Source organism: Hippocampus guttulatus, chromosome 17 (genome assembly GCF_054856545.1).
Source record: "Hippocampus guttulatus isolate MCC_2025c chromosome 17, RoL_Hgut_1.0, whole genome shotgun sequence".
Lineage (NCBI taxonomy): Eukaryota > Metazoa > Chordata > Actinopteri > Syngnathiformes > Syngnathidae > Hippocampus > Hippocampus guttulatus.
Window position 1 is genome coordinate 1,097,330 of NC_141277.1, and position 23,343 is coordinate 1,120,672.

The 23,343-nt window shown below is 43.5% G+C and overlaps 2 protein-coding genes and 1 long non-coding RNA gene across 4 annotated transcripts; all 3 read left to right on the forward strand.

The window, feature by feature from the left end:
• The first annotated feature begins 1,384 nt into the window (after positions 1-1,384).
• Positions 1,385-5,237, forward strand: tdgf1 (teratocarcinoma-derived growth factor 1). Its single transcript, XM_086135090.1, has 6 exons — positions 1,385-1,738; positions 1,847-1,902; positions 2,312-2,500; positions 3,117-3,231; positions 3,540-3,649; positions 4,037-5,237. Exons 1-6 carry the CDS (start codon positions 1,575-1,577, stop codon positions 4,138-4,140), a joined length of 738 nt encoding a protein of 245 aa, XP_085991216.1. The 5' UTR covers positions 1,385-1,574; the 3' UTR covers positions 4,141-5,237.
• Positions 5,238-5,976: 739 nt separating this feature from the next.
• LOC147191383 (protein FAM240C) lies at positions 5,977-9,167 on the forward strand. Its single transcript, XM_086135100.1, has 3 exons — positions 5,977-6,426; positions 6,510-6,645; positions 8,483-9,167. The coding sequence occupies exons 2-3, from the start codon at positions 6,524-6,526 to the stop codon at positions 8,610-8,612; spliced, it is 252 nt and encodes an 83-aa protein (XP_085991226.1). The 5' UTR covers positions 5,977-6,426; positions 6,510-6,523; the 3' UTR covers positions 8,613-9,167.
• A 473-nt stretch (positions 9,168-9,640) lies between these two features.
• Positions 9,641-16,152, forward strand: LOC147191384 (uncharacterized). Of its 2 annotated transcripts, XR_015103555.1 has the most exons (4): positions 9,641-9,841; positions 11,905-12,035; positions 13,702-15,209; positions 15,302-16,152. It is a non-coding gene; the product is annotated as an uncharacterized LOC147191384 (long non-coding RNA). The 2 variants fall into 2 exon arrangements; XR_015103556.1 differs by lacking the exon at positions 11,905-12,035.
• Positions 16,153-23,343: the final 7,191 nt, after the last annotated feature.

Genomic DNA, 23,343 nt, shown 5'->3' on the forward strand with positions numbered 1-23,343 from the left:
AGCAGTAACCCCCCCCCCCCCCCGGCCCCCCTCCGGCCCCATGGTGCATTTCTTTTTGTCTTCACGTACCCTCTCGCGTTTCATTTCTTGCTCCTGGCTTAGCTTTTCGGATGGAGATTTCCTGGAGGTTTCAGATGAGCTTTGCCTTCATGCTGCTGGTGCTCCTGCTGTGCATTAGCATGAGATCAGACTACATTGTGATGCTGCACAGATTACAAAACACCCATTTCCACCTCTTGATTGTCCCCTCAATGGTCACTTAGGCTGTGGGGGGTTGGTATAGTCGAAGAAAGAATGAAAACAAGGACATAAGCGTTATGTTCAGATTATCGGAAATGGAATGGAATAATCATCATCTTTTAAGATTGATTAGCCAATAATATCTTTTAACAAACAAGTACGTGGCCTTGTTGTTCTAGAGCAGTGGTCCCCAACCTTTTTTGTGTCACCGACCAGTTGAGACAAGTAAATGCTGTTCGTGGTTGGACCCGAAACCCTTTAAAAAAAAAAAAAATGCTTTTAAATTGCCAGTTTTAAAGCACCGCTACTGACACCAAAGATAATTTGAGGTTGATTAGAAATTCTAATTCTAATTATATGCTGTAGAGAGCGTCTAATAATACGCATTTGATATTTGAATGTGCTCAGTACCCTATCAAGATTCAACAAGATAAAAAAGTTGTTTTGGGAATTTTGTTTTTACGCACAGCGACATTAAATGCTTTTTGCTATTTAGCAGCATAAATGAATATGTTAAATACGGTGTCTACATAAAAAGGTTACAATACAGTACTGTAAACGGTACTCGTTGGTTTGAAATAAAATCATTTGGAAAAACTTGATCAAGCGTCAGTGCGGCGTTCACAAACAACCACAATGTAGCAACCTTCAAATCTAAACTTGACCTGAAATATCTGTTCCTGTTATCCTTTTAAGAAGGTCGAGACACTTAAAAAAAAAAAAAAAAAAGATTTATATGCTGCAAAATGGGTTTCCTGGTGGTGGGCATCCTACTTAACGTGTGAATAGCCGAATGGGCGAGTGAGGCTCATTTCCATATGTATGAAGGAGGGGGGGGGGGGGCAGTCAAAATTTCAAGCTTTCGACAAAAACACAAAGTGAACTTTGGAAAGGAAAGAAATATATGAAAGATACATTTGAATCGAAATGACGTCGATTGATTGTCACTTGGATGGTAACCCGAATTGTGCGTCTCCGTATTGTTTTACGCGCAATATCGGTGGGGGGGGGGGGCTGACGATCCAGGTCACTTTCGGTTCGGCACTTTGACGAGTTTCTCGCGTTGTTGTTGTTGATTGGGCCAAAGCAGCAAGAGAGAGCGAGACGGGCGGTGGGCGTGACTTCCGGGAGGGGGGGGGGGGACGCCTCCACCTGGATGAGAGTCACCTGCGGTGAGCCTCACACTCTCGGAAGACTCCTCGCCGAGAGGAGCCTCAGGGGGGAGGACTTCATTTCGTTTTTTCCTCATTCCGCCCCGCCGGAGGCGATTTTCATTTCAACCCAAATCCAGGATTAGATCAAAGACGATTGCATTTGTCGCTACCGGACGGCAAATGCAACATGATGCTCGTTTCTGCTGTGGTGAATCGTGTCTTGTAGTATTTTATTCCCAGCCAAGCCAGAGCGAGATAGCGCGAGGATTTAATTTTTTCCCCCCCCATTTTTCATTCCCCAAGCATTTTTTTTCTACTCAAAATACAACGATGCTTCTCTGCAGGTGAGTCTGAAATAACCGACCAAACAGTGACGAATGTTGTTGTTGCGAGTGCTGCTCAGTAATTATTCCGTTATGTGTTTTTTTTAAATTGTTTGTTTGTTTTTGCAGGATTGTGTTTTTCGCTCTGATCTGTCTCGGTTCCTCTGCTGCTTTCCGTAATTCAGGTCAGTGTTATAATTCGGCACCATGTCTGTGGCATTCATTTTTTTTTGTCGTCCATTCGCCGTCCAGTATTTATTTTGCTCGCCGCACAGCGATTTGTCGTGAATCGCGCGAGAACTACAAGTACAACTTGGTGTGTGTGGTTCGCCTTGTGCTTTACTCGGCAAAGGTACTTTTCCATCGCGTCACGGCTTCAAGTACAGCTCTGGACCTTGTTATTCTATCTAGTATTATCGTTATAATTTTTCACTATGCTTAACCGAAATCTTGCAAGAGTTGTCAACGAACACACTCAATAATTGGCAAAAGGATTAGGACCCACAAAGAAAAGCGTAAGGATAAGTAAGAGGTTAGTAAAAAAAAAAAAAAAAAAATTCTGGTTGACATGCTTTTTTTTTTTTTTTTTTTTAGGTTGTATGGGAGAGGAGTGCCACAAAGGCCCGACTCCTCCATTTCCTCTGTTGTCCCCCGCCGAGGTCAAATCCCAGGAGCCCTCTCAAGACTTCCTTGATCAATTTGCCCAAGGTAACTTGCCAAACAACGGGGACCGTAAACACCGTGATGCCAACGCCGTCATGCCCTTCGTCGGCCTCACCAACAGTAAGTTTGTCCAATTAGTCGCCGTGTGCACAGACGCCGGCAGCCAACCTGCCCGCGCGTTGGCAACATTTGTCACACGGCCTCGACTTCTCATGACCGACGGTTTTCTGTTGCTGTGTTAATTGATTAATGACTGACAATACTTTTTCCCCCCCCCCAACTTTTAAATCAACATTGTGAAATAAAGATATCGCATAAGACTTTTTACATGCGCCGAGGCAAACAAAACACACTTCAAAGCACGTGTGTTTCCACCCACAATATAGGCTGACACACAGTCACGGGAGTTTTAGTGTATTTTTGTTATTTTCAGATGTTTGTTCAGACTCTTTGTGTTTGTCTGCTGACGTAAAACAGATGCACCCCAAGAATGTGTGTGTGTGTGTGTGTGTGTGGTTCTGTGTACGTGTATGTGTGTGGTTAATGGATTACGTCACAGACACACACACACATACACGGAGGGGCCCAATCTGAGATCTGGGACAAAAAAAAACTGAAAACACAAAATGAACACAGATTTCCCTAAATCTTGGTTCTTTTGATGGTTTTGTGAAACAACGTCCAAAAAAAAAAAAATCCTGCAGAAGTGTAGTTTTACTTTCACTTTGTTTTCTAGGCGCCGAGCAGAGTCGAAGCTGCTGTAAGAATGGAGGAACCTGCATTCTGGGCAGTTTCTGTGCTTGTCCTCCTTTCTTTACTGGTCGCAGCTGCGAGTACAACCAGCGCATCAGGTAATGTAAAAAAAAAAAAAAAAAGCACCCACACTCAGCCGAATTACCGCTCTCAACACATTTTCCATTCACCTTCTAATGAGACCGACACCCTCGCAGAGATACTTGAGGCCAAATGTCACTTTCACATAATTCGGTCATACCGAAATACGCTGTATCATATTTTGAAAAGTCATTAACGATGCCATTTTTTTTTCACATTCATAGAAAAGCCAGATGATGGTCGAAATCACCGAAATCCGCTTCTTGCATGTAATTGAAATCATGGCATCGGTGAAATGATGCCTCGTCTCCTCTTTGGTCTTCAGGCGCTGTGGTCCGGTTCCACATGGCGAATGGGTGCGCAAGGGCTGCTCATACTGTCGTTGTGGGTACGGTTTGCTGCACTGCTTTCCCCGCGTCTTCCACAAAGACTGCGGTATGGACGCCACACATTATTCTTCTTCTTATTATTATTTGGTGCGCAGCGCGTCGGGCGGACTTTGTTGCTTTCCCAAGTACAAAGCTCCCAACTGAAGTGCATTTCTCTCCGTTTGTGTGTCGACGAGGCATAAACATGCGGTAGTTAGACGGCAATGTTTCAAACCTTCCCAGTTTGCATCCCACGAGCAGCCCATAAGCTCATTCCCTCATTCCCCTTTTCCCACACGTATGCGCTCACGCTAGTTCCGGGCCAGTGCCCGGGTTAGGTGCTAGTTCTTTCTTTTTCCACCACTAAAGTTAGTCGTATCACACGGCGCTACGATGAGAACAGTTGATTATCGCTCGATGTACGTTTTAAATTGTGTGTTTGTGTCGTTTCCAGATGACTCCGAGGAGGTGCAGTGGTACCGTTCGTCTGCTGTCGGGGTACTTCGGTACAGCCGCGTGCTGAGTCTGACGCCGCTTCTACTGCGTCTCCTCTTATGAAGGGAGACGGATAGATCGATATCAAGGCCGGATAGATACGACGGATGTCCGCAGCGGTCCGAGCATCAAATCTGTTTTTAAAAATATTTATTTTATTCAAAGTGTCATTCGCAGAAGATGAAAAGCATCTCTGGAAAACTGGAAGCCAGACGTTGTTCCTGATGAGTGAAGTCTTTCAAACCCTGATGAGTAGCCATAAAGTTCAGCGACTGGTGTGTTTTATGGCCCGCGGAGCTGCCGGGTGACGCCGACGGACATTTTTGGCAGGCAAGGCCGTGCGATTAATATTATGAAGTGCTTCTCAATCACGGGCTTTGAAAATTTCCTTTGTGAACGGAAGTGAACACGCAATGTTTATTCCCAGACATTCAACCACGATCCAAATTTGTGCGCGTTTACCCGTGAGACGGCGGTACATAAAAAAACGCTTGATGAAAATGATCTCATTCCGTTATATTTTATGTTGCAGGCTGCTTCTTCGTGAAGGAAAGATAAAAAGTTTTTGTCTTTGGTTTGCACAAGGGATAAATCACTGCGTCCGAAGAATTTTCAAAGAAAATGTTTTCAACTGTCCCTCATGCGTCACATCTTTTCCAACTTTTTTTTTTTGAGGGGGGGGGGCGGGGAGGGAGGTCATTGCCAGCCAAAAAAAAACCCCCATTCACTAATACAAAGTAGTGTAAGAACTACTTACTGGCAGTTATGACTTTTTTCTGTTTTGTTTACACACTTAATAGTATTTCAAAGAGTAAGCATTTCCCAAATTCCAAGCTCTTTCCCCATGCAGGCGTCCCTTCCTCCTCCTCTTATCTAATTTTCAGTGACAAGTCTCTTATCTCCAGTTTGGTGATGGCGCTCGAATTGAATCTCTGTTGCCTTCTTATCTTAAACACGCGCATCAGTTGTTGCTCTGCTTGTTGGCACGCTCGGTCTTATCTTTACTTCAATAATGACGAATAAATGCAAAAGGTCACATGTGGCCCACAATCGTGTGAATTACGGCTGCATCCTTCATTTTTTAAGCGGGACACTCTGGACAGGTTGCCAGCCAATCGGAAGGGCAAATAGCGACAGACGCGCATTCACACCGATGCACAATTGAGGGTCTTCAATTAACTTCCATGTTTGGGAAGGCTGGGGGGGGGGGGGCGGCGCGGGGGTTCGGAGTACCAGGAGAAAGCCCACACAAGCACAGGGAGAACACGTAAAACGAGACGAGTCCAATCTGGAATCTCAGAACTGAGGAGCAGATATCCAAATGACAAATGCCGTCCATGACACCCAGTGCGGTGTTCAAGCTACGGCTCGCCATCCATTTGTCAGCGGCCCATGACCTGACCAAAAAAAAAAACAACAAAAAATGACATTTGACTTGGGCCACAAAGTTTCTTAAAAAAGGTGAAGGTGGGCAGAGAGGGTGGAGCGCTTTTCAGTTGTTTTGAACATCATAAATCTCCCGCTAATATGACTGTAATCCTCCTTTTGTTAAGCAACCTTTCGGGGCGAGCGAGCAGCGTCGCCAAGAATGAAGTGGTGACTTAAACCCACAGATCCTATTAAGAACCCCCGACAAGGTTTTCATCATTCATGGTTCAGCGAAAATCTCCATTGAAAGCTTCTCACCAGGGTTGGATTTCCAAAGATGGGAAAAAGTCTTTGGATTTGGCGAAGCAAGAATTCCGCGAGCAACGTGACATTTCTGGAAGCTCCCCAATCTCTTTGGTGGCGGAATGTCGTAATGGTCTTCTGATTGGGTGGGTGGGGGGGGGCAGGATTGGAGAAGATTTAATAAGCTTCACGTAGCATTGGAGGGAGTGGTTACGATGTTATGAACAGCAATGGATTTTTTTTTTTTTTTTTTTTTGAGTGATCAGAAGGATTAACGAAAGAAGGGGCCGGGGTACTTTGGCAAGCCACTGTATCTTTACGAAAAAAAATTCTATCTGGAGGGTAAAAACCAGAGGCTATGAAATGAATGTCTCAAAGCCTTCACAGACATGAATGATATTAATGCAACAGTAGGCAGTTTGGAAGGGGGCGGGGGCCGACAAAAAAAATTTGTTGTATTCATGACAGGCGTGGCAGCGAATGACAAGTGAGAGACAATGAAAGAGAATGCCGAAGATTTGGTGGGGGTGGAGTTAAAAGACAGGAATAGAGAGGCTGACGGTGGGAGGAAAAAAAAAGAACAGAAAAGGATGAGGGAAGATGAATCGCAAGAATAGTGAGAAGTGAGACACGGCAGCGCGCGGAGGAAGGAAGACTCCAATTCCTTGGAAAGTATCAGTAAGTCATTCAACCAGTCGGTCGAAGATTGCAAAGAAATCAACTCGAAACAAAGCGGGCGTAAATTCATCTTGCTTTGACAGGCTGCTGCCAAAGGATGAACGTGGCTCGCATCCACGACAAACAGAACCTGAGGTTCTTCTGGGAGCGCAGGATCGACCGGCACATGCGACAGATGGTCGAGGAGGAAAGCCGCAGGAAGAGCAGCGCCCTGACAAGGTCGGCACCCAACCACACACGTCGAAAATGCTGTTTGGTTTTGACGATCGGCACCAATTTGGTCAGGATGGATCGTGAGAAAGAAGCCAATGGACTCCAGTTGCGGAGATTAAGGGGATTCGGGGTTTGAGTTTTTAGGGGGTTCGCTGTTTAGCTACATTTAGCGCTGGGAATAAGTGGGAAAGCCACTTCTGATGAAAAGTCAGCAACTCGAGCAGACGCTCAACGCACGCTATGTTTGGCGCACTTGCGCGGTGTGTCAACTCATACAAGCACTACGCACTAAAAACACCTCCGTTAAAAGATAATAATCTGATTTGAGTGACGCCGTCAGAAAATGATTCATCTGTTGACAATTGGGTTTACTGTTTTCGGTGATGGGAAGCAGCATTGTTTCTGTCTTACATTTCAAACGGTCTTATTTGCTTGTGTAAATGGAGGGGTTCGTTGTTTTTAGTTGATAGCTCTGCTTTACGACCGGCAAAAGGAGAGATGGAATCCTTTAAATGCAATTTTATTAAAAGGGGAAAAAAAGACGTCCGCACCCTCGTAACTCACATCACTTCCTGCTTCTCTTACTTCAACAGCCAATCAGAACCTATCAACATAAAAACATGTCGAAGCAATTATTAAACCACAGAATATAATTTAGGGATTCTAAACATGAAATAATATGATGCTCAAACATAAAATGATAATGTTTAATAACATAGGTTTACGCTTGAATAACAAACAGAAATATTGGAAGCAGCTCTCATTTGTCATGCAGCTTCATCCGAAATATACGACGCAACTCAAATAATTGATGGCTTTATTGTCACTCTTTAAAATGGTGCCGGTACGGAAAGAAGCAGCTGACGAGTGTTCCAGCGGCATTCCAATATCTCTTTGGCGAGGTGATCTTTTCTTTTATAAGCTTTGTACGTTGTGTTCGTTGTAGCGAGAGCCAACTTTCATTCCAAATTGTCTCGCTGATGTTTACAGCTCGCCTGTCTGTCAACACGGAGTAGCCTGGGAATGTTGATTAGGGCCGCCTGGCCATCCATTTCAATCCCCCAGATCAGTGGGAATATCCGAGGACAGATGAGTAGAATGATTCACATCAAGTGAGATGTGACGGTGCGCGATGACAGATTTTCACTGACATCGCAACGCGGATCGAGACACCGGCACCGTACTGATGTGTGCCCTTTTTTTTTTTTTTTTACAATTTAATTATGCCTGGCAGCAGTCACCTCAGCTCAAGTTGCAGTAGATGCCTGCCCGATTAATCCCAGCCCAAACCCGAGATGGACGGTACCAGGGGAAATGCCGGCTTTAGTCTTGCCGCCGTTCCTCTCCTCAAGTCCGAACCCGACCGAGCGGCGATTGCTCGCGATTGTTCGCGATAGCTTGTGCGCGCGTAGCGAATGTTGCGACAAGTAAAAAATGTGAACGGCTCTCGGATATCTTTGCAAGCTTGATTGAACCCTGATGAGAAAGGAAAAAACAACAACATTCGCTACGTTTGCAAACGCTTCTCAATAAGATGTGTCCTTTAGAAACGGTGAACAGGGATTTCAGTAAAACGAACAAAAAAAATAAAAACGGATGGATTTGGGACCAGTTCGCACCACGTCTAAGTGAGTGAATTTGCTCACAGGTCCATCTCTCCCCAAACAGCGGTCCCAAATGGGCCCGGGCCCGGTACCGGTGGTTGGGGGGGGCCCCGGGCTAAGCGATTTCATTGGCCAGTTCCAATCGCAGGTTAAGTGTGAACCGGCCGTATTGATCGTGTCCTACTGGCAACGATTGCGGCGTGGGCGTGTACAACAGGCCTCTCTTCCGTTCTCTCCAGGCTGAGGATGCAGTGGTTAGTCAAGTTGGATCAGAGGAACGAGCATCAGCGAGGATTTTTGGAGGAGAGGATCAGGCGATCTCAGAATGCCCGGCAGCGGCTCGCAGAACTTCATTCTGCTTCACCGTGACCGCAACGCACGAAAAAGAAAACATCCAATGTGCTCCAGGTCAGCTTTAAAATGGAGACTGAGGGAAGAATCACGACGTGTGCACGGTGTTAGGGACGTCACCGTTCACGCGCAAGCCCCGATTGCAATCGATTTCCAATTCCTGATTTTGCTTCAATTTTTTTTCCTCCAACAAAAGCAATGACTCATTTTCTCAGCAAAAGATGGTTTTAACCCCTGAGTTTTGTCCTTGTTACAAACTATTTGAAATGAAAATAAAAACTTGAAAAATTAACTCATAGTTAAAACTGTTGAACCAAAATTTTTTTTGCCTTATCAGTGTTTTGTTCGTGCCAGAAGTGAAACGTGAAAATGATCTTTACAAAATTTCAATATCGGTTGCATCGTTGACGCAGTTTAAATCCATCTAAAATCGATTTGCGATGAATCTCTCTTCGCCGTTTAATGTCTTGAGAAGTGCAAATTGTTTGTCACGGCCGGACGTTGCACATTTGTAGTGTTGCAAACCATGTTGATGCTAACGATGAAATAAAACTTCCAACAGTTTGTACCATGCTTTTAATCATATATTTTGTTCACATGTTATAGTCATAACTGTATGAGTTTCGACTTATGACTGTACAGGACAAATTAAGGAATAATCTGCAAAGCTGCGATTCCGCTTTGCTCGGCGTTTCATGAGAGATTGTATCAGTAGTAGTACAACTATACAGAAATCATTGTTTATGTACTCATTTTTGGATGCAAATGTCAGCTGCATGCTGATGACAAAACGTGCATGGAAATAAATGTAAATACAACGATGAAGAAAAATCGAGTGCCTTTTAAAGTAATCAAGTAGCATGGATCATTTTATCGTGAGTGACAGACCCCACCACCCCCAAAATATATTTTGAATGCAGACTGCCGTACATGAAATCATCACCGGCAGTTTACAAACCTCCACTGGAGGTCAGCATTGCATTAAATTGGTCTTTGATTGCGACATGAACGTTGCACGAGTCTGCTCAAAGAATGTATTTTTTTAAGAAGGTGGAAGAGTCACCTATTTTTCCACGTCATAATGTTTGAAATCATAATTAATATTCACGCGACGCGTGTGCCACCGCACGCACGCAACCCTGTTACCACTTTTTTAGCATAGTAGAAGAAGAGGAAAGCAACGAATCCCACGACATGCAGAACGTGACCTCATCTGACAGCTTTCCCAAATAATGGATAGAGCTAAGGTATGTCCTCTCTTCTATTTGTCACATTTTAAACCAACATTTGCATAAAATACAGTAGTTAGCCTTGATTGAACGGTTTACTGTTATGCATATGATCAGGATCAAACGATTCTTTTCACTTTCTAACTTGTTTGCGCACGTAAATTTGTCCTCTTGGCAAATTTAAGGAGCAGCCTTAAAAGCCAGCTCCTCAAAAGGCAGCTTCTTAAAAGCCAGCTTGTTACTCCTGAGAGAAAGCCAACATACTTCCGGGTTTGCACTCCTGTGACAGGCAGCGCTGTTACCGTGATAACAGTGACGGGTATTGTAACTATGGGCCAAAGAAAGTTAGCATCACTGCTACTTGCAAACGTGACTGCTCAAAGACGCCAGGCTTGTTGCTGCGTTTATCCGGTGGCTGCCGGCTCGTCATTAGCGACTAAACTGCTCATGTTTCGGTGGGCGCATTTTCACGCTTCCCACTTGATCACTTGGATGCTACTCGTTCAAATGATTCAACCGGTTTCTCGTCTGTTTTTGTCGTCATAGCGCACACACAACATTTCCGACGCTAGGGGGGAACTCTCTTGTCCAAATCGCTTCATCTTCGAAAATCTCGGCTGCCCCAGCACCTCCGCGTTTCGCTGCACATTTGGTCAATTTGGTACCGTTACTTTTTGCGAATTCTGTTGTACCTCAACTTGCAAAGCACTGTACGAAGGTGTGTGTGACTTAGGCCGTTCATTTTAGAAGGTGACGAAATATTGAAGTAGTCCCATGCCATTTCAACATCATGGTATCATGTCAACCTTTGGGCCCCCTCAGGGGAGATTCCTTAAGTAGTATGCAAGATTGCTCATCTCATTGTCCCCAGCCCACCCCATTCGAAACGGGGGTCGGTTACAGCAAGGGTGTCATACTGGTTTGCTGACGTCATGGTATTTTAATGTACGTCTAAAATTAGAGGGGTGACATTAATACACCAAGAAAGCTCAAATAAAGGCATCGCTTGATGCCATGCTGTACATACATTCTGCCGTGAGAAAATCCGGCCAGGTATTTACAACATATCTTATTCCACTGGTTCCAGTTATAGTCACGGTGTACATGCGATGTTAAGTGCTCCCGTTGACTTGTAATACTTTGACACAGTCTGGCTATCCTGTTTTCATGAGCTGCCAGCAAATTGTGTCAAACCATTTCCCAGTCACTAGCTGATTCATACCATCAAATTATTGCACTTCAAGGACACAGCTTTGACATTTTCTGGGTCCAAAAGAGCATCGAAATACATTATCGCGCTGAAAGACTCAACACGAGTACTCTCGCTATGGCAACAGTGCAAATTCAAATGCTCACTAGAATTGCAGGACTCCGACAACGACTGCAGAATTGGTACAATTCTGCCCAATTTAAAAATGGCAGATGTCAGTTAGGTCTGCTCTCATTATGCCGTTTCCTTGGCAACTTGCTCTTCCACACAACAGAAACGGGGAAATTGGCCAGGAACACAATAGACATTGTTCTACTCTACACACGCACACACGCTTAAGGAAATGATTCTGAAAACAGTTGCCCTTTTGCTTATTTTGCTCAACTTTCCGTGATTTTACAATTCAATCCATTTTCACAGAGGAGCAGCGAATTTCGCAGCCTGCGCAAAGGTGACAATGGCAATTACCCAGACGGTGGGCCCTCTAAACAAAGAAATATGTTGTTTATTTTATTACCGTACTGATTGAATGCATTCTGAGAGCTTAAGCCAAGGGGACATCCTGCACAGAAAGCAAAATGATGTAAGAGAGAGGTTTTGTGGCTACTACAAACAATCTTTTTAGTATTTACTTATTTTAACTACTAGCGAACAGCAACACACATTTCAACCCACAAGTGGTAAAATGTCAGCGAGTCATTTCTGTGATCAATTACGTGGAATGGTCCTTCCCCATAATTTAGTTTGGTGTTGAAAGCGTTTGCCACAACCTTTCATGAAACTGAAGTGCAACGCGGGTTATTTATTCAACTTTTTTCTCTCCGGGCTTTCACTTCGTCCAAACACGCCAACGACTTTGCGGTTCATGAAGTTCCCTCTGGAAGGGGGTCATTCGCACAAAGCCACGACCCCCCCCCTCAACCGGACCCACGTGATCAGCTCGCATCAGCGTCGGACCTCACTTTTGGTTTTGTGGCAGAATGGGAACATCCCCGCAGCAAGGTAAAGTGCTGTCACAGCAGCCCAAAATAATACACCAACAACAAAAATAAAAAGTGATAATATTATGAAAATAATATGATATAAATATTTATATTGTATATATAATAAAAATATTACATTACATAAATAATATTAATAAAAAATCAGTACAGCTTGTGAGTCTTTGAAGAGAAGAAGGAAATAAATAAACAAACAAATAAATACATAAAAAAAAAAAAGATTGAATGAAAATAAATGAGTGCTCGCCCATGAGTTCAAATCTGCTAGCGGTCCCGTTTTGGTGAGGGCTTACCGTGTTTCGCAAATGCGGACCAGATGATTGATGGAGAGCAAAACAAAAGGACAAATTCTTTAAAAGTCTTCCATTTGGAATCTCGGAGGAGTTTGGACGCTAAAAAGTCAAATGCCAACTTTTCTTTGCTCGATGCTAAGCTACAATTTGGGACAAATCTTGCCATTGGGGTGAAAGAAAAAAGGTCAGTCCAGAGATTGCGACTTGACTCAAGACCTCTGCGCCGCCATCCTGAGGCTGCGCTCTGGGCTGGACCCGATCTACCCCCGCCTCCATCTTCAGTTCTGGGCTCCAGACACACGAGGTCTGATCCATCTGCCGTCTCGCGCCAACGCCAGCGGTGCCTCTTGATTTAATCATGAGTGGGATGCCTCAGTGCCTCTTTATGTTTGCGTTCACCTGTGTGTAATAGCCCGCCAGTTGACTTGCTGTATTTTGATGAGCTCTGATTATTCATTCGCGGCATTTATATGCAATTTTGAAATCGGGGGATCTAAAAAAAAAAAAAAGAAGAAGAATAATTTCAGGCTATTTTCATGCACGTGCACGCCCTACAGGAATAGAGCCTTACGACTCGTGTATATTTGGCACGGCGCGCAAGCCGTGGTTGCGGCCAGGAGGAAGCTCTGAATTGATCTTCCGAATTTTCATCTTTTCTCAAGTTTATGATGCAAGCATCTCTTATCCGAGCCGCTTGTCCTCGCGGGGGTTGCGGGCGTGCCGCCGCCGATGCCGGCTGTCTTCGGGCAGGAGGCGGTCGCCAGCCAATCGCCGGGGCGCGCGTAGACGAACGACCATTGGCGCTCGCGATCGCATCTCGGCGCAATATCGAGCTGCCGTGCGTGTTTTGGGAAAGTGGGAGGAAAGCGAAGTACCCGGAGAAAACCCAAAAGAGCTTGCCTGTCCAGGAACAGAACGCACTCGTCTCAACCGCTCCGTGACTCAAAAACGATCGGGGGGGGGGGGGCACTCATCTAAAGAATAAAGTCGATCGCTAGATTACATGACCAGTCAGACCTTTCGGTCAGACCTTCGTCTTTGCTCCCATCGTTTGTACGAACGCTCCATCGCGATCGTATTGAACACGGAACGAAAGCATCCGGCAGGTGCTGTTGTTGTCCCGCCGCGGCCCGAATCTCTCTGCGATAAACAGGAAGTGAATCTGACAGCTCCGCCTTCGCCAACTGACAGCCAATTAGCCCGCTTTGCACAATGAAATGAAAGCGACTCTATTCCCGGACCGCGAATTGATGTGCGATGCCAAAATGTTGCCCGCCTTACCGTCATTTGACTCTTTTTATTTCTGAGTATACTTACCGGAATGAGAAGCACCGAAACATGATCAAACTTAATCAAGTCCGTCTGTCTAATCAGGAAAATGACGAGAACGGAAGTCCAAGATGTGGCCGAAAAGTGAGGAGAAAAGCCAGACGGAGACGGTGCGCGGCGAAGAACTGATGAGGAGCTGCAAACTGACATCATTTGCCTGTCAGAATTAATTAGGGCTAAAACGGTGACGCACACACACACACACACACACACACACCACGGCATTAATTTGAGAATCTCATTTCAGATCTGATTAATTACTTTCTCACGCTTGACGAAGGAAATCAGCAGCAAAACTGAGGGGATTAACGCACGCGCGCGTGCGCGCGCGCAAGATGCGAAAGCAATTATTCATTCAGTTGGGATCATTTCTTAAGCGTCCACCAGCCGCAACCTTTGACCCCGCTCACAGTGCCAAAGGCGCTTCCGTTCTTTTTCGCGTCGCCGTCTTTGTATTTTGAACCCACTTTTGACTCCACCGCTTAGAAGGGCCCATGTCGCATCTTCTTTCAATCTTGTTGGACTCACAAACCCCCCCCCCCCCCAAAAAAAAACAAGCGAGTTTTTGGAAAACACAGTTGGCAAAGACGTGGTCATGGCGCTCACAGAGTTCCTTGCACCATCTGCTTTGGACGCCGCGTTTGTACAGCCAGCGCCGGCCCGCTCGCGCGCTTCGGCTTGAATCTCATTGTGAGCGAGTGTGTGCTTGTTCTTCCCTGTTTGGGAAACGCGCCCGGTCCTGCCTAGCGCTATCACTCGGCATTGCTCTTTTTTTTTTTTTTTTTTTTTCCCTTTCCTTCAAGAGCAAAATAATCAAATGGAAGCCTGAAATGAATCAAAGCGGGGATTTTCTTTTGTCTGCCCGGAACACCCCTCTTGGCGGTCTGACAAGAACAAACGAGACGGGCTGGAATCGCTCAGAGAAACGTGCAAATCAATGACACCATTTGAAAGATTCAAGTCACGAGAGTCCTCTGGTTGCAGGACTTCTCGTGAGCTTCGATGCGGCCGGATTAGAAAATGTAAACGCAAGCAAACGGCGGCGCCGTGCTCGGCGATGACCGTGGCCAAATATTCCCGCGCGCCTGCACCGCACGGCGGACGCAGCAAACGTCAAAAGGCTTTTGTCAACTTTTATGTACAGATACCGTTTTTGAAAAAGGAATATGTTCACCCCTCTAAAGTTAAAAATAAAATTCCCATCCCTGTCAAAATGAAAGGAATCATGACAAATGCTGATGTTGTCTCGAGCTTTCCCAAAAGTCCCATTTTGGTGAAAGAAAATATCTCATTGAAGAGAAAAGCGCGAAAATGCAGAGCAAAAGAAGCGGCAGCGGAAGAATACGTCGTTGAGAGAGATATGGGCATACAATTAAGATATCAAATCGGCAATTATTAAATATATCTAAAAGAAAGACGCGCACAAAAAAAAAGCTGAAAAAGTCATCTGCAGTGACCTCTTGTTTTTTGCAGTCAAATGGGATCAGAAAGTGTGAGTCAGTCCCAGACTCCGCCGGCACTGTCGGTCGTCATCCGCTCGTGCCTTTGTCCAGGTCAGCTTGACGCCGCTTCATCCCAGGCAAGAGAAACATCTTAAATGTTTTCAACTTGAAAGTGACGTTTGGCTCTTGGAATGATTTTTCAGCTTTGTTCAAAGGAGCTTCCGTGCTGACGTGTCACGAGCGTGTGCAGAGCTCGCTCCCCCTCCTCCTCCTCCTCCCGTCGCTCCCAACAGAAAGACGACTGACTCTTGGCCATCGGTCAAATAGAATGTGAAGGAGCACGCCGAATCCATTTTCATGGTGTTTGGCAAGCGCCCAGCATGAAAATGGATTCTGAAAACCGCACGCATGCCACCTTGCGACCCGGCAACCGTCACCTCAGCAAATGACGAAGGTTTCAATGTCTGAATTGCAGTTTCTAAAATCTGCGCTCGTGATTAACGCAGCCGTCGGATTAAGATGTGACAGAAAATATGGTCGGGCGCAGCATAATCTCAAAAGAATTGCTGCTGCAATATTCCATCCCTGATGGGGGGGGGGGGGGAAGAAAAAAAAACGCCCTCTTATGCACTTTAGGGAAACACAAAGAGGCTTAAAACTAGCGGGTGAAAATAGAAAAGACACAAACAGACCCTGCAGAGATTATGAAGAATACAACAACATACAAAAGAGAAATGAAAAGCGCACGGGCAGAGTGCAAAAAAAAAAAAAAAAAAAGCACGCAAAGATGAATGGGAGCATCGCCGCAAGACAGATCAACATCGGTGACAATTTGTGACTCCGAAACTAAATGGATGGAGAACAATCATGAAAGTAAAAAGGATTGCATTTCAATTCAAAGAGTTTTGCTGGAATACAATTTTTCTCCTGTCCAACACAACGCTTGAACGAAAAAAACAACAAATGTCACTCCGCTTTACAGGCTTTGTTCTAACCCCCCCCCCCCCCCCCCAAATGCTCTGCCTATCATTTGAAATAAAGAAACAAATTAGCAGCGTGCATTTTTTTTTGTCCGATTGCACTCTCCTCACCTAATTTCACACACGAAGAGTAATTAACCCCTCACGGTCGCCCCCCCCGGCAGTACAGCAACTGTGGCATACGGACCAGTGACTTCACCACGACTGGGTCAGTCTCCAGCCCGAAGCGGCTCCCCGCCGGGAACGCGCGTCCGGAGTGGATGAAGACTCTTTGAAGAGACGCCAGACGGAGGTCGCTCAACACGGACTCAACCTCGCTACACTTCAGCTGCGCCCACCTCAATTCCTGCGCGATTTAAGAAGACAAATCCTTGTGTGTGGGTGTGTGGGGGTGTGGGGGGGCAGGTTTGCCACCTGTACCACCGCTGTCATCCTCAACACGGTGGCAAATTCGGTTTTCCTATGCTCAATCCGGCATGCGGCCAGGAACTTTCAGACCTTTCGCTCCCACGTTAACGTGACTCTCATGACACCGCTGATCTTCTTTTCTGAGATTTAGGCGGACGTTATGAATAACCCTGGAAGTTGGATCTTTCTACTGGTGCTCCATCAGCACTTTTCTTGATCTGCCGCCAGCTCTCGGTGACCCTCCCCTCAACACAGGCTTGCTCGAGCAACAACTAAAAGTGTCTATCTTGCCTCGGCCTCGTCTGTTATTTTATTTATTTTTGTAAGTTTCTCTCTTCTGCTGCTATTTTTTTGTTCCATCATTTACCTCAAATGTCAGCCTTAGGCAAGATTGGCGCGCATTTCATTGTTCTCCGAGCTCGGATTTAACTGTTCTGTCTGCTCCTTTACTTGACTTGTCTGGTGAATCGGCTCTTTATGGTGCTCCTGCGCTTTTTCCGACTGTCTTCCCCTGGACATTTTACGCAGGTTGGATGACACACAGAAGGCCGGAGCCGGAATCGAACGCTGCACCTCTGCACTGTGACACAGACACACAAACCATTCGACTACCAGGCAGGTCATGAACACTCTACATTGTCCCTATGTAAGACCATGTAAGGCTTTTTTGATTAAAAAAGACGACCATCTACAGTAAGGCGTTTTTAACTGAAAACCCCCCTACCATGTATAGTCAGGCATTTTTAGCCGAAGAAAACGCGACCATATATTGGAAGGCGTTTTTCGCCGAAAAAAACAACCAAGTATAGTAAGGCGTTTTTTGCGGACAAAATGACCATGTACAGTATAGTAAGGCGTTTTTAGCCGAAAAAACGACCATGTATAGTAAGGCATTTTTGGACGAATTTTTTAGCCGACAAAAACGACCATGTATAGCAAAGCGTTTTTAGCCGACAAAAACGACCATGTATAGTAAGGGGTTTTTAGCCGAAAAAAACGACCATGTATAGTAAGGCATTTTTGGACGAATTTTTTAGCCGACAAAAACGACCATGTATAGCAAAGCGTTTTTAGCCGACAAAAACGACCATGTATAGTAAGGCGTTTTTAGACGAAAAAAACCACCATGTATAGTAAGGCGTTTTTAGCCGAAAAAAACGACCATGTATAGTAAGGCGTACACAGTTTGATCTGCTCTTCGGGGAACTCCGACACCACCGTCAGGTAGCAGAGCTCGGCTTTGGTCGGGTAGGGGAACTTGCCGAAGGACGTCTTGAGAAAGCTGCTGGCGTCTAGCGGTATCGGTACGCTGTATTTGTGAGTACTGTACTGCAGTGAATACTGGTATCCTTCTGGGGAGAAAAAACCCATAATGTATAGTAAGGCATTTTTAGCTGAAAAAAACGACCATGTATAGGAAGGCGTTTTTAGCCCAAAAAACCCCGACCATGAATAGTAAGGCGTTTTTAGCCGAAAAAAACGACCATGTATAGTAAGGCGTTTTTGGACGAAATTTTTAGCCGACAAAAACGACCATGTATAGCAAGGCGTTTTTAGCCGAAAAAAACGACCATGTATAGTAAGTAAGGCGTTTTTGGACGAAACTTTTAGCCGACAAAAACGACCATGTATAGTAAGGCGTTTTTAGATGAAAAAAACCACCATGTATAGTAAGGCGTTTTTGGATGAAAATTTTAGCCGACAAAAACGACCATGTATAGTAAGGCGTTTTTGGACGAAACTTTTAGCCGACAAAAACGACCATGTATAGTAAGGCATTTTTAGATGAAAAAAACCACCATGTATAGTAAGGCGTTTTTAGATGGAAAAAAACCACCATGTATAGTAAGGCGTTTTTGGATGAAAATTTTAGCCGACAAAAACGACCATGTATAGTAAGGCATTTTTAGACGAAAAAAACCACCATGTATAGTAAGGCGTTTTTAGCCGAAAAAAACGACCATGTATAGTAAGGCGTTTTTGGACGAAATTTTTAGCCGACAAAAACGACCATGTATAGCAAGGCGTTTTTAGCCGAAAAAAAAAACGACCATCATATAGTAAGGCGTTTTTGGACGAAATTTTTAGCCGACAAAACGACCATGTATAGTAAGGCGTTTTTAGCCGAAAAAAACCCGACCATGTATAGTTAGGCGTTTTTAGCTGGAAAAAAAAAAACGACCATGTATAGTAAGGCGTTTTTAGCCGACAAAAACGACCATGTATAGTCAGGCGTTTTTAGCCGAAAAAAACGACCATCATATAGTAAGGCGTTTTTGGACGAAAATTTTAGCCGACAAAAACGACCATGTATAGTAAGGCGTTAAAAGCCGAAAAAAACGACCATGTATAGTCAGGCGTTTTTGGACGAAATTTTTAGCCGACAAAAACGACCATGTATATAGTAAGGCGTTTTTAGCCGAAAAAAACGACCATGTATAGTAAGGCGTTTTTAGCCGACAAAAACGACCATGTATAGTAAGGCGTTTTTAGCCGAAAAAAAACGAACATGTATATAGTTAGGCGTTTTTAGCTAAAAACGCCTTACTATACATGTTCGTTTTTTTCGGACCAAAAACGCCTTACTATACATGGTTGTTTTTACTTACTATACTATGTCGTTTTTTTCGGGCTAAAAACGCCTTACTATACTATGTCGTTTTTTTTCGGGGCAAAAACGCCTTACTATACTATGTCGTTTTTTTCGGGGCAAAAACGCCTTACTATACTGTGGTTTTTTTTCGTACCAAAAATGCCCTACTTTGTCGTTTTTTTGGGGCTAAAAACGCCTGACTATACTATGTCGTTTTTTTCGGCTAAAAACGCCTTACTATACTAAATCGTTTTTTTTGGGCTAAAAACGCCTTACTATACTATGTCGTTTTTTTCGGCTAAAAACGCCTTACTATACTATGTCGTTTTTTCCGGCTAAAAACGCCTTACTATACTATGTCGTTTTTTTCGGGCTAAAAACGCCTTACTATACTATGTCGTTTTTTTCGGCTAAAAACGCCTTACTATACTATGTCGTTTTTTTCGGGCTAAAAACGCCTTACTATACTATGTCGTTTTTTTCGGGCTAAAAACGCCTTACTATACTATGTCGTTTTTTTCGGGCTAAAAACGCCTTACTATACGATGTCGTTTTTTTCGGCTAAAAACGCCTTACTATACTATGTCGTTTTTTTCGGGCTAAAAACGCCTTACTATACGATGTCGTTTTTTTCGGCTAAAAACGCCTTACTATACTATGTCGTTTTTTTCGGCTAAAAACGCCTTACAATGTCGTTTTTTTCGGGCTAAAAACGCCTTACTATACTATGTCGTTTTTTTGGGGCTAAAAACGCCTTACTATACTATGTCGTTTTTTTGGGGCTAAAAACGCCTTACTATACTATGTCGTTTTTTTCGGCTAAAAACGCCTTACAATGTCGTTTTTTTCGGGCTAAAAACGCCTTACTATACTATGTCGTTTTTTTCGGGCTAAAAACGCCTTACTATACTATGTCGTTTTTTTCGGCTAAAAACGCCTTACAATGTCGTTTTTTTCGGGCTAAAAACGCCTTACTATACTAAATCGTTTTTTTGGGCTAAAACGCCTTACTATACTATGTCGTTTTTTTCGGCTAAAAACGCCTTACTATACTATGTCGTTTTTTCCGGCTAAAAACGCCTTACTATACTATGTCGTTTTTTTCGGGCTAAAAACGCCTTACTATACTATGTCATTTTTTTTGGGCTAAAAACGCCTTACTATACTATGTCGTTTTTTTCGGGCTAAAAACGCCTTACTATACTATGTCGTTTTTTTCGGGCTAAAAACGCCTTACTATACTATGTCGTTTTTTTCGGGCTAAAAACGCCTTACTATACGATGTCGTTTTTTTCGGCTAAAAACGCCTTACTATACTATGTCGTTTTTTTCGGCTAAAAACGCCTTACAATGTCGTTTTTTTCGGGCTAAAAACGCCTTACTATACTATGTCGTTTTTTTTGGGCTAAAAACGCCTTACTATACTATGTCGTTTTTTTTGGGCTAAAAACGCCTTACTATACTATGTCGTTTTTTTCCGCTAAAAACGCCTTACAATGTCGTTTTTTTCGGGCTAAAAACGCCTTACTATACTATGTCGTTTTTTTCGGGCTAAAAACGCCTTACTATACTATGTCGTTTTTTTCGGCTAAAAACGCCTTACTATACTATGTCGTTTTTTTCGGGCTAAAAACGCCTTACTATACTATGTCGTTTTTTTCGGCTAAAAACGCCTTACTATACTATGTCGTTTTTTTCGGGCTAAAAACCCCTCACTATACTATGTCGTTTTTTTCGGCTAAAAACGCCTTACTATACTATGTCGTTTTTTTCGGGCTAAAAACGCCTTACTATACTATGTCGTTTTTTTCGGCTAAAAACGCCTTACTATACTATGTCGTTTTTTTCGGGCTAAAAACGCCTCACTATACTATGTCGTTTTTTTCGGGCTAAAAACGCCTTACTATACTATGTCGTTTTTTTCGGGCTAAAAACGCCTTACTATACTTATGTCGTTTTTTTCGGGCTAAAAACGCCTTACTATACTATGTCGTTTTTTTCGGCTAAAAACGCCTTACTATACTATGTCGTTTTTTTCGGGCTAAAAACGCCTGACTATACTATGTCGTTTTTTTTCGGGCTAAAAACGCCTTACTATAATGTCGTTTTTTTCGGCTAAAAACGCCTTACTATACATGGTCGTTTTTTTCGGCTAAAAACGCCTTACTATACATGGTCGTTTTTTTCAGCTAAAAATGCTTTACTATACATGGTCGTTTTTTTCGGCTAAAAACGCCTAACTATACATGGACGTTTTTTTCAGCTAGAAATGCTTTACTATACATGGTCGTTTTTTTCGGCTAAAAACGCCTTACTATACATGGTCGTTTTTTTCGGCCAAAAACGCCTTTATACATGGTCGTTTTTTTTGGGCGAAAAACGCCTTACGATACAAAAAAACGACTTGAATAAGCCTTACTTATCATGTCGGTCAAGGAAAGCATGGTTATGGTTGCAACCTCTGGGGATTGAACACCCAACCGCTAGTTTGGGAAATGGTTTCTCTACCCCTGAGCCACACCACCACATAACTTCGAGTTTGTTTTGTGTTTTCTTCAATAAAGCTGCAAATGGTGGTTAAAGAAAGATGAGACCTTGTTGCAAACACTGGGAATCGAACACCCGACTGTTGGATTTGGGACTTCAGCTTTCTACCACTGAGCTAATTCACTCCAATGAACCTTTGGGTTGTTTTGTGTTTGTCCTCAAATAAGTTGTATATGGTGGTTAAAGAGTAGACATTGTTGCAACAACCAGGGATCGAACACTCAACCTGTGGTGTGGCACTCCATCACTCTACCACTGAGCCAAAGCACCACATAGAACAGTGGAGTTGTGTTTTTTTATTAATCAGGGTCGTTTCTTTCGGCTAACCATTAGGTTACATTGTTGTTTTTTTCAGCTAAAAACGCCTTACTATACTATGTCGTTTTTTTCGGGCCAAAAACCCCTTACTATACTATGTCGTTTTTTTCGGGGGGAAAACGCCTTACGATACTATGTCGTTTTTTTCGGGCCAAAAACGCCTTACTATACTATGTCGTTTTTTTCGGGCCAAAAACGCCTTACTATACTATGTCGTTTTTTTCGGGCCAAAAACGCCTTACTATACTATGTCGTTTTTTTCGTACCAAAAACGCCTTACTATACTATGTCGTTTTTTTCGGGGCAAAAACGCCTTACTATACTATGTCGTTTTTTTCGGGCCAAAAACGCCTTACTATACTATGTCGTTTTTTTCGTACCAAAAACGCCTTACTATACTATGTCGTTTTTTTCGGGGCAAAAACGCCTTACTATACTATGTCGTTTTTTTTCGGGCTAAAAACGCCTTACTATGCTATGACGTTTTTTTCGTACCAAAAACGCCTTACTATACTATGTCGTTTTTTTCGGGGCAAAAACGCCTTACTATATGATGTCGTTTTTTTCGGGCCAAAAACGCCTTACTATACTATGTCGTTTTTTTCGGGCCAAAAACCCCTTACTATACTATGTCGTTTTTTTCGGGGCAAAAACGCCTTACTATACTATGTCGTTTTTTTCGGGCTAAAAACGCCTTACTATATGATGTCGTTTTTTTCGGGCCAAAAACGCCTTACTATACTATGTCGTTTTTTTCGGGCCAAAAACGCCTTACTATACTATGTCGTTTTTTTTTCGGGCTAAAAACGCCTTACTATACTATGTCGTTTTTTTCGGGCTAAAAACGCCTTACTATATAGACTGTGGTTTTTTTCGGGCTAAAAACGCCTTACTATATATACTATGTCGTTTTTTTCGGGCCAAAAACGCCTTACTATACTGTTGTTTTTTTCGGGCCAAAAACGCCTTACTATACTATGTCGTTTTTTACGGGCCAAAAACGCCTAACTATACTATGTCGTTTTTTTCGTACCAAAAATGCCTTACTATACTCTTGTCGTTTTTTTCGGGGCAAAAACGCCTTACTATACTATGTCGTTTTTTTCGGGCCAAAAACGCCTTACTATATGATGTCGTTTTTTTCGGGCCAAAAACGCCTTACTATACTATGTCGTTTTTTTCGGGCCAAAAACCCCTTACTATACTATGTCGTTTTTTTCGGGGCAAAAACGCCTTACTATACTATGTCGTTTTTTTCGGGCTAAAAACGCCTTACTATACATGGTCGTTTTTTTCGGCTAAACACGCCTTACTATACATGGTCGTTTTTTTCGGATCAAAAACGCCTTACTATGTCGTTTTTTCCATGCCAAAAACGCCTTACTATACTATGTCGTTT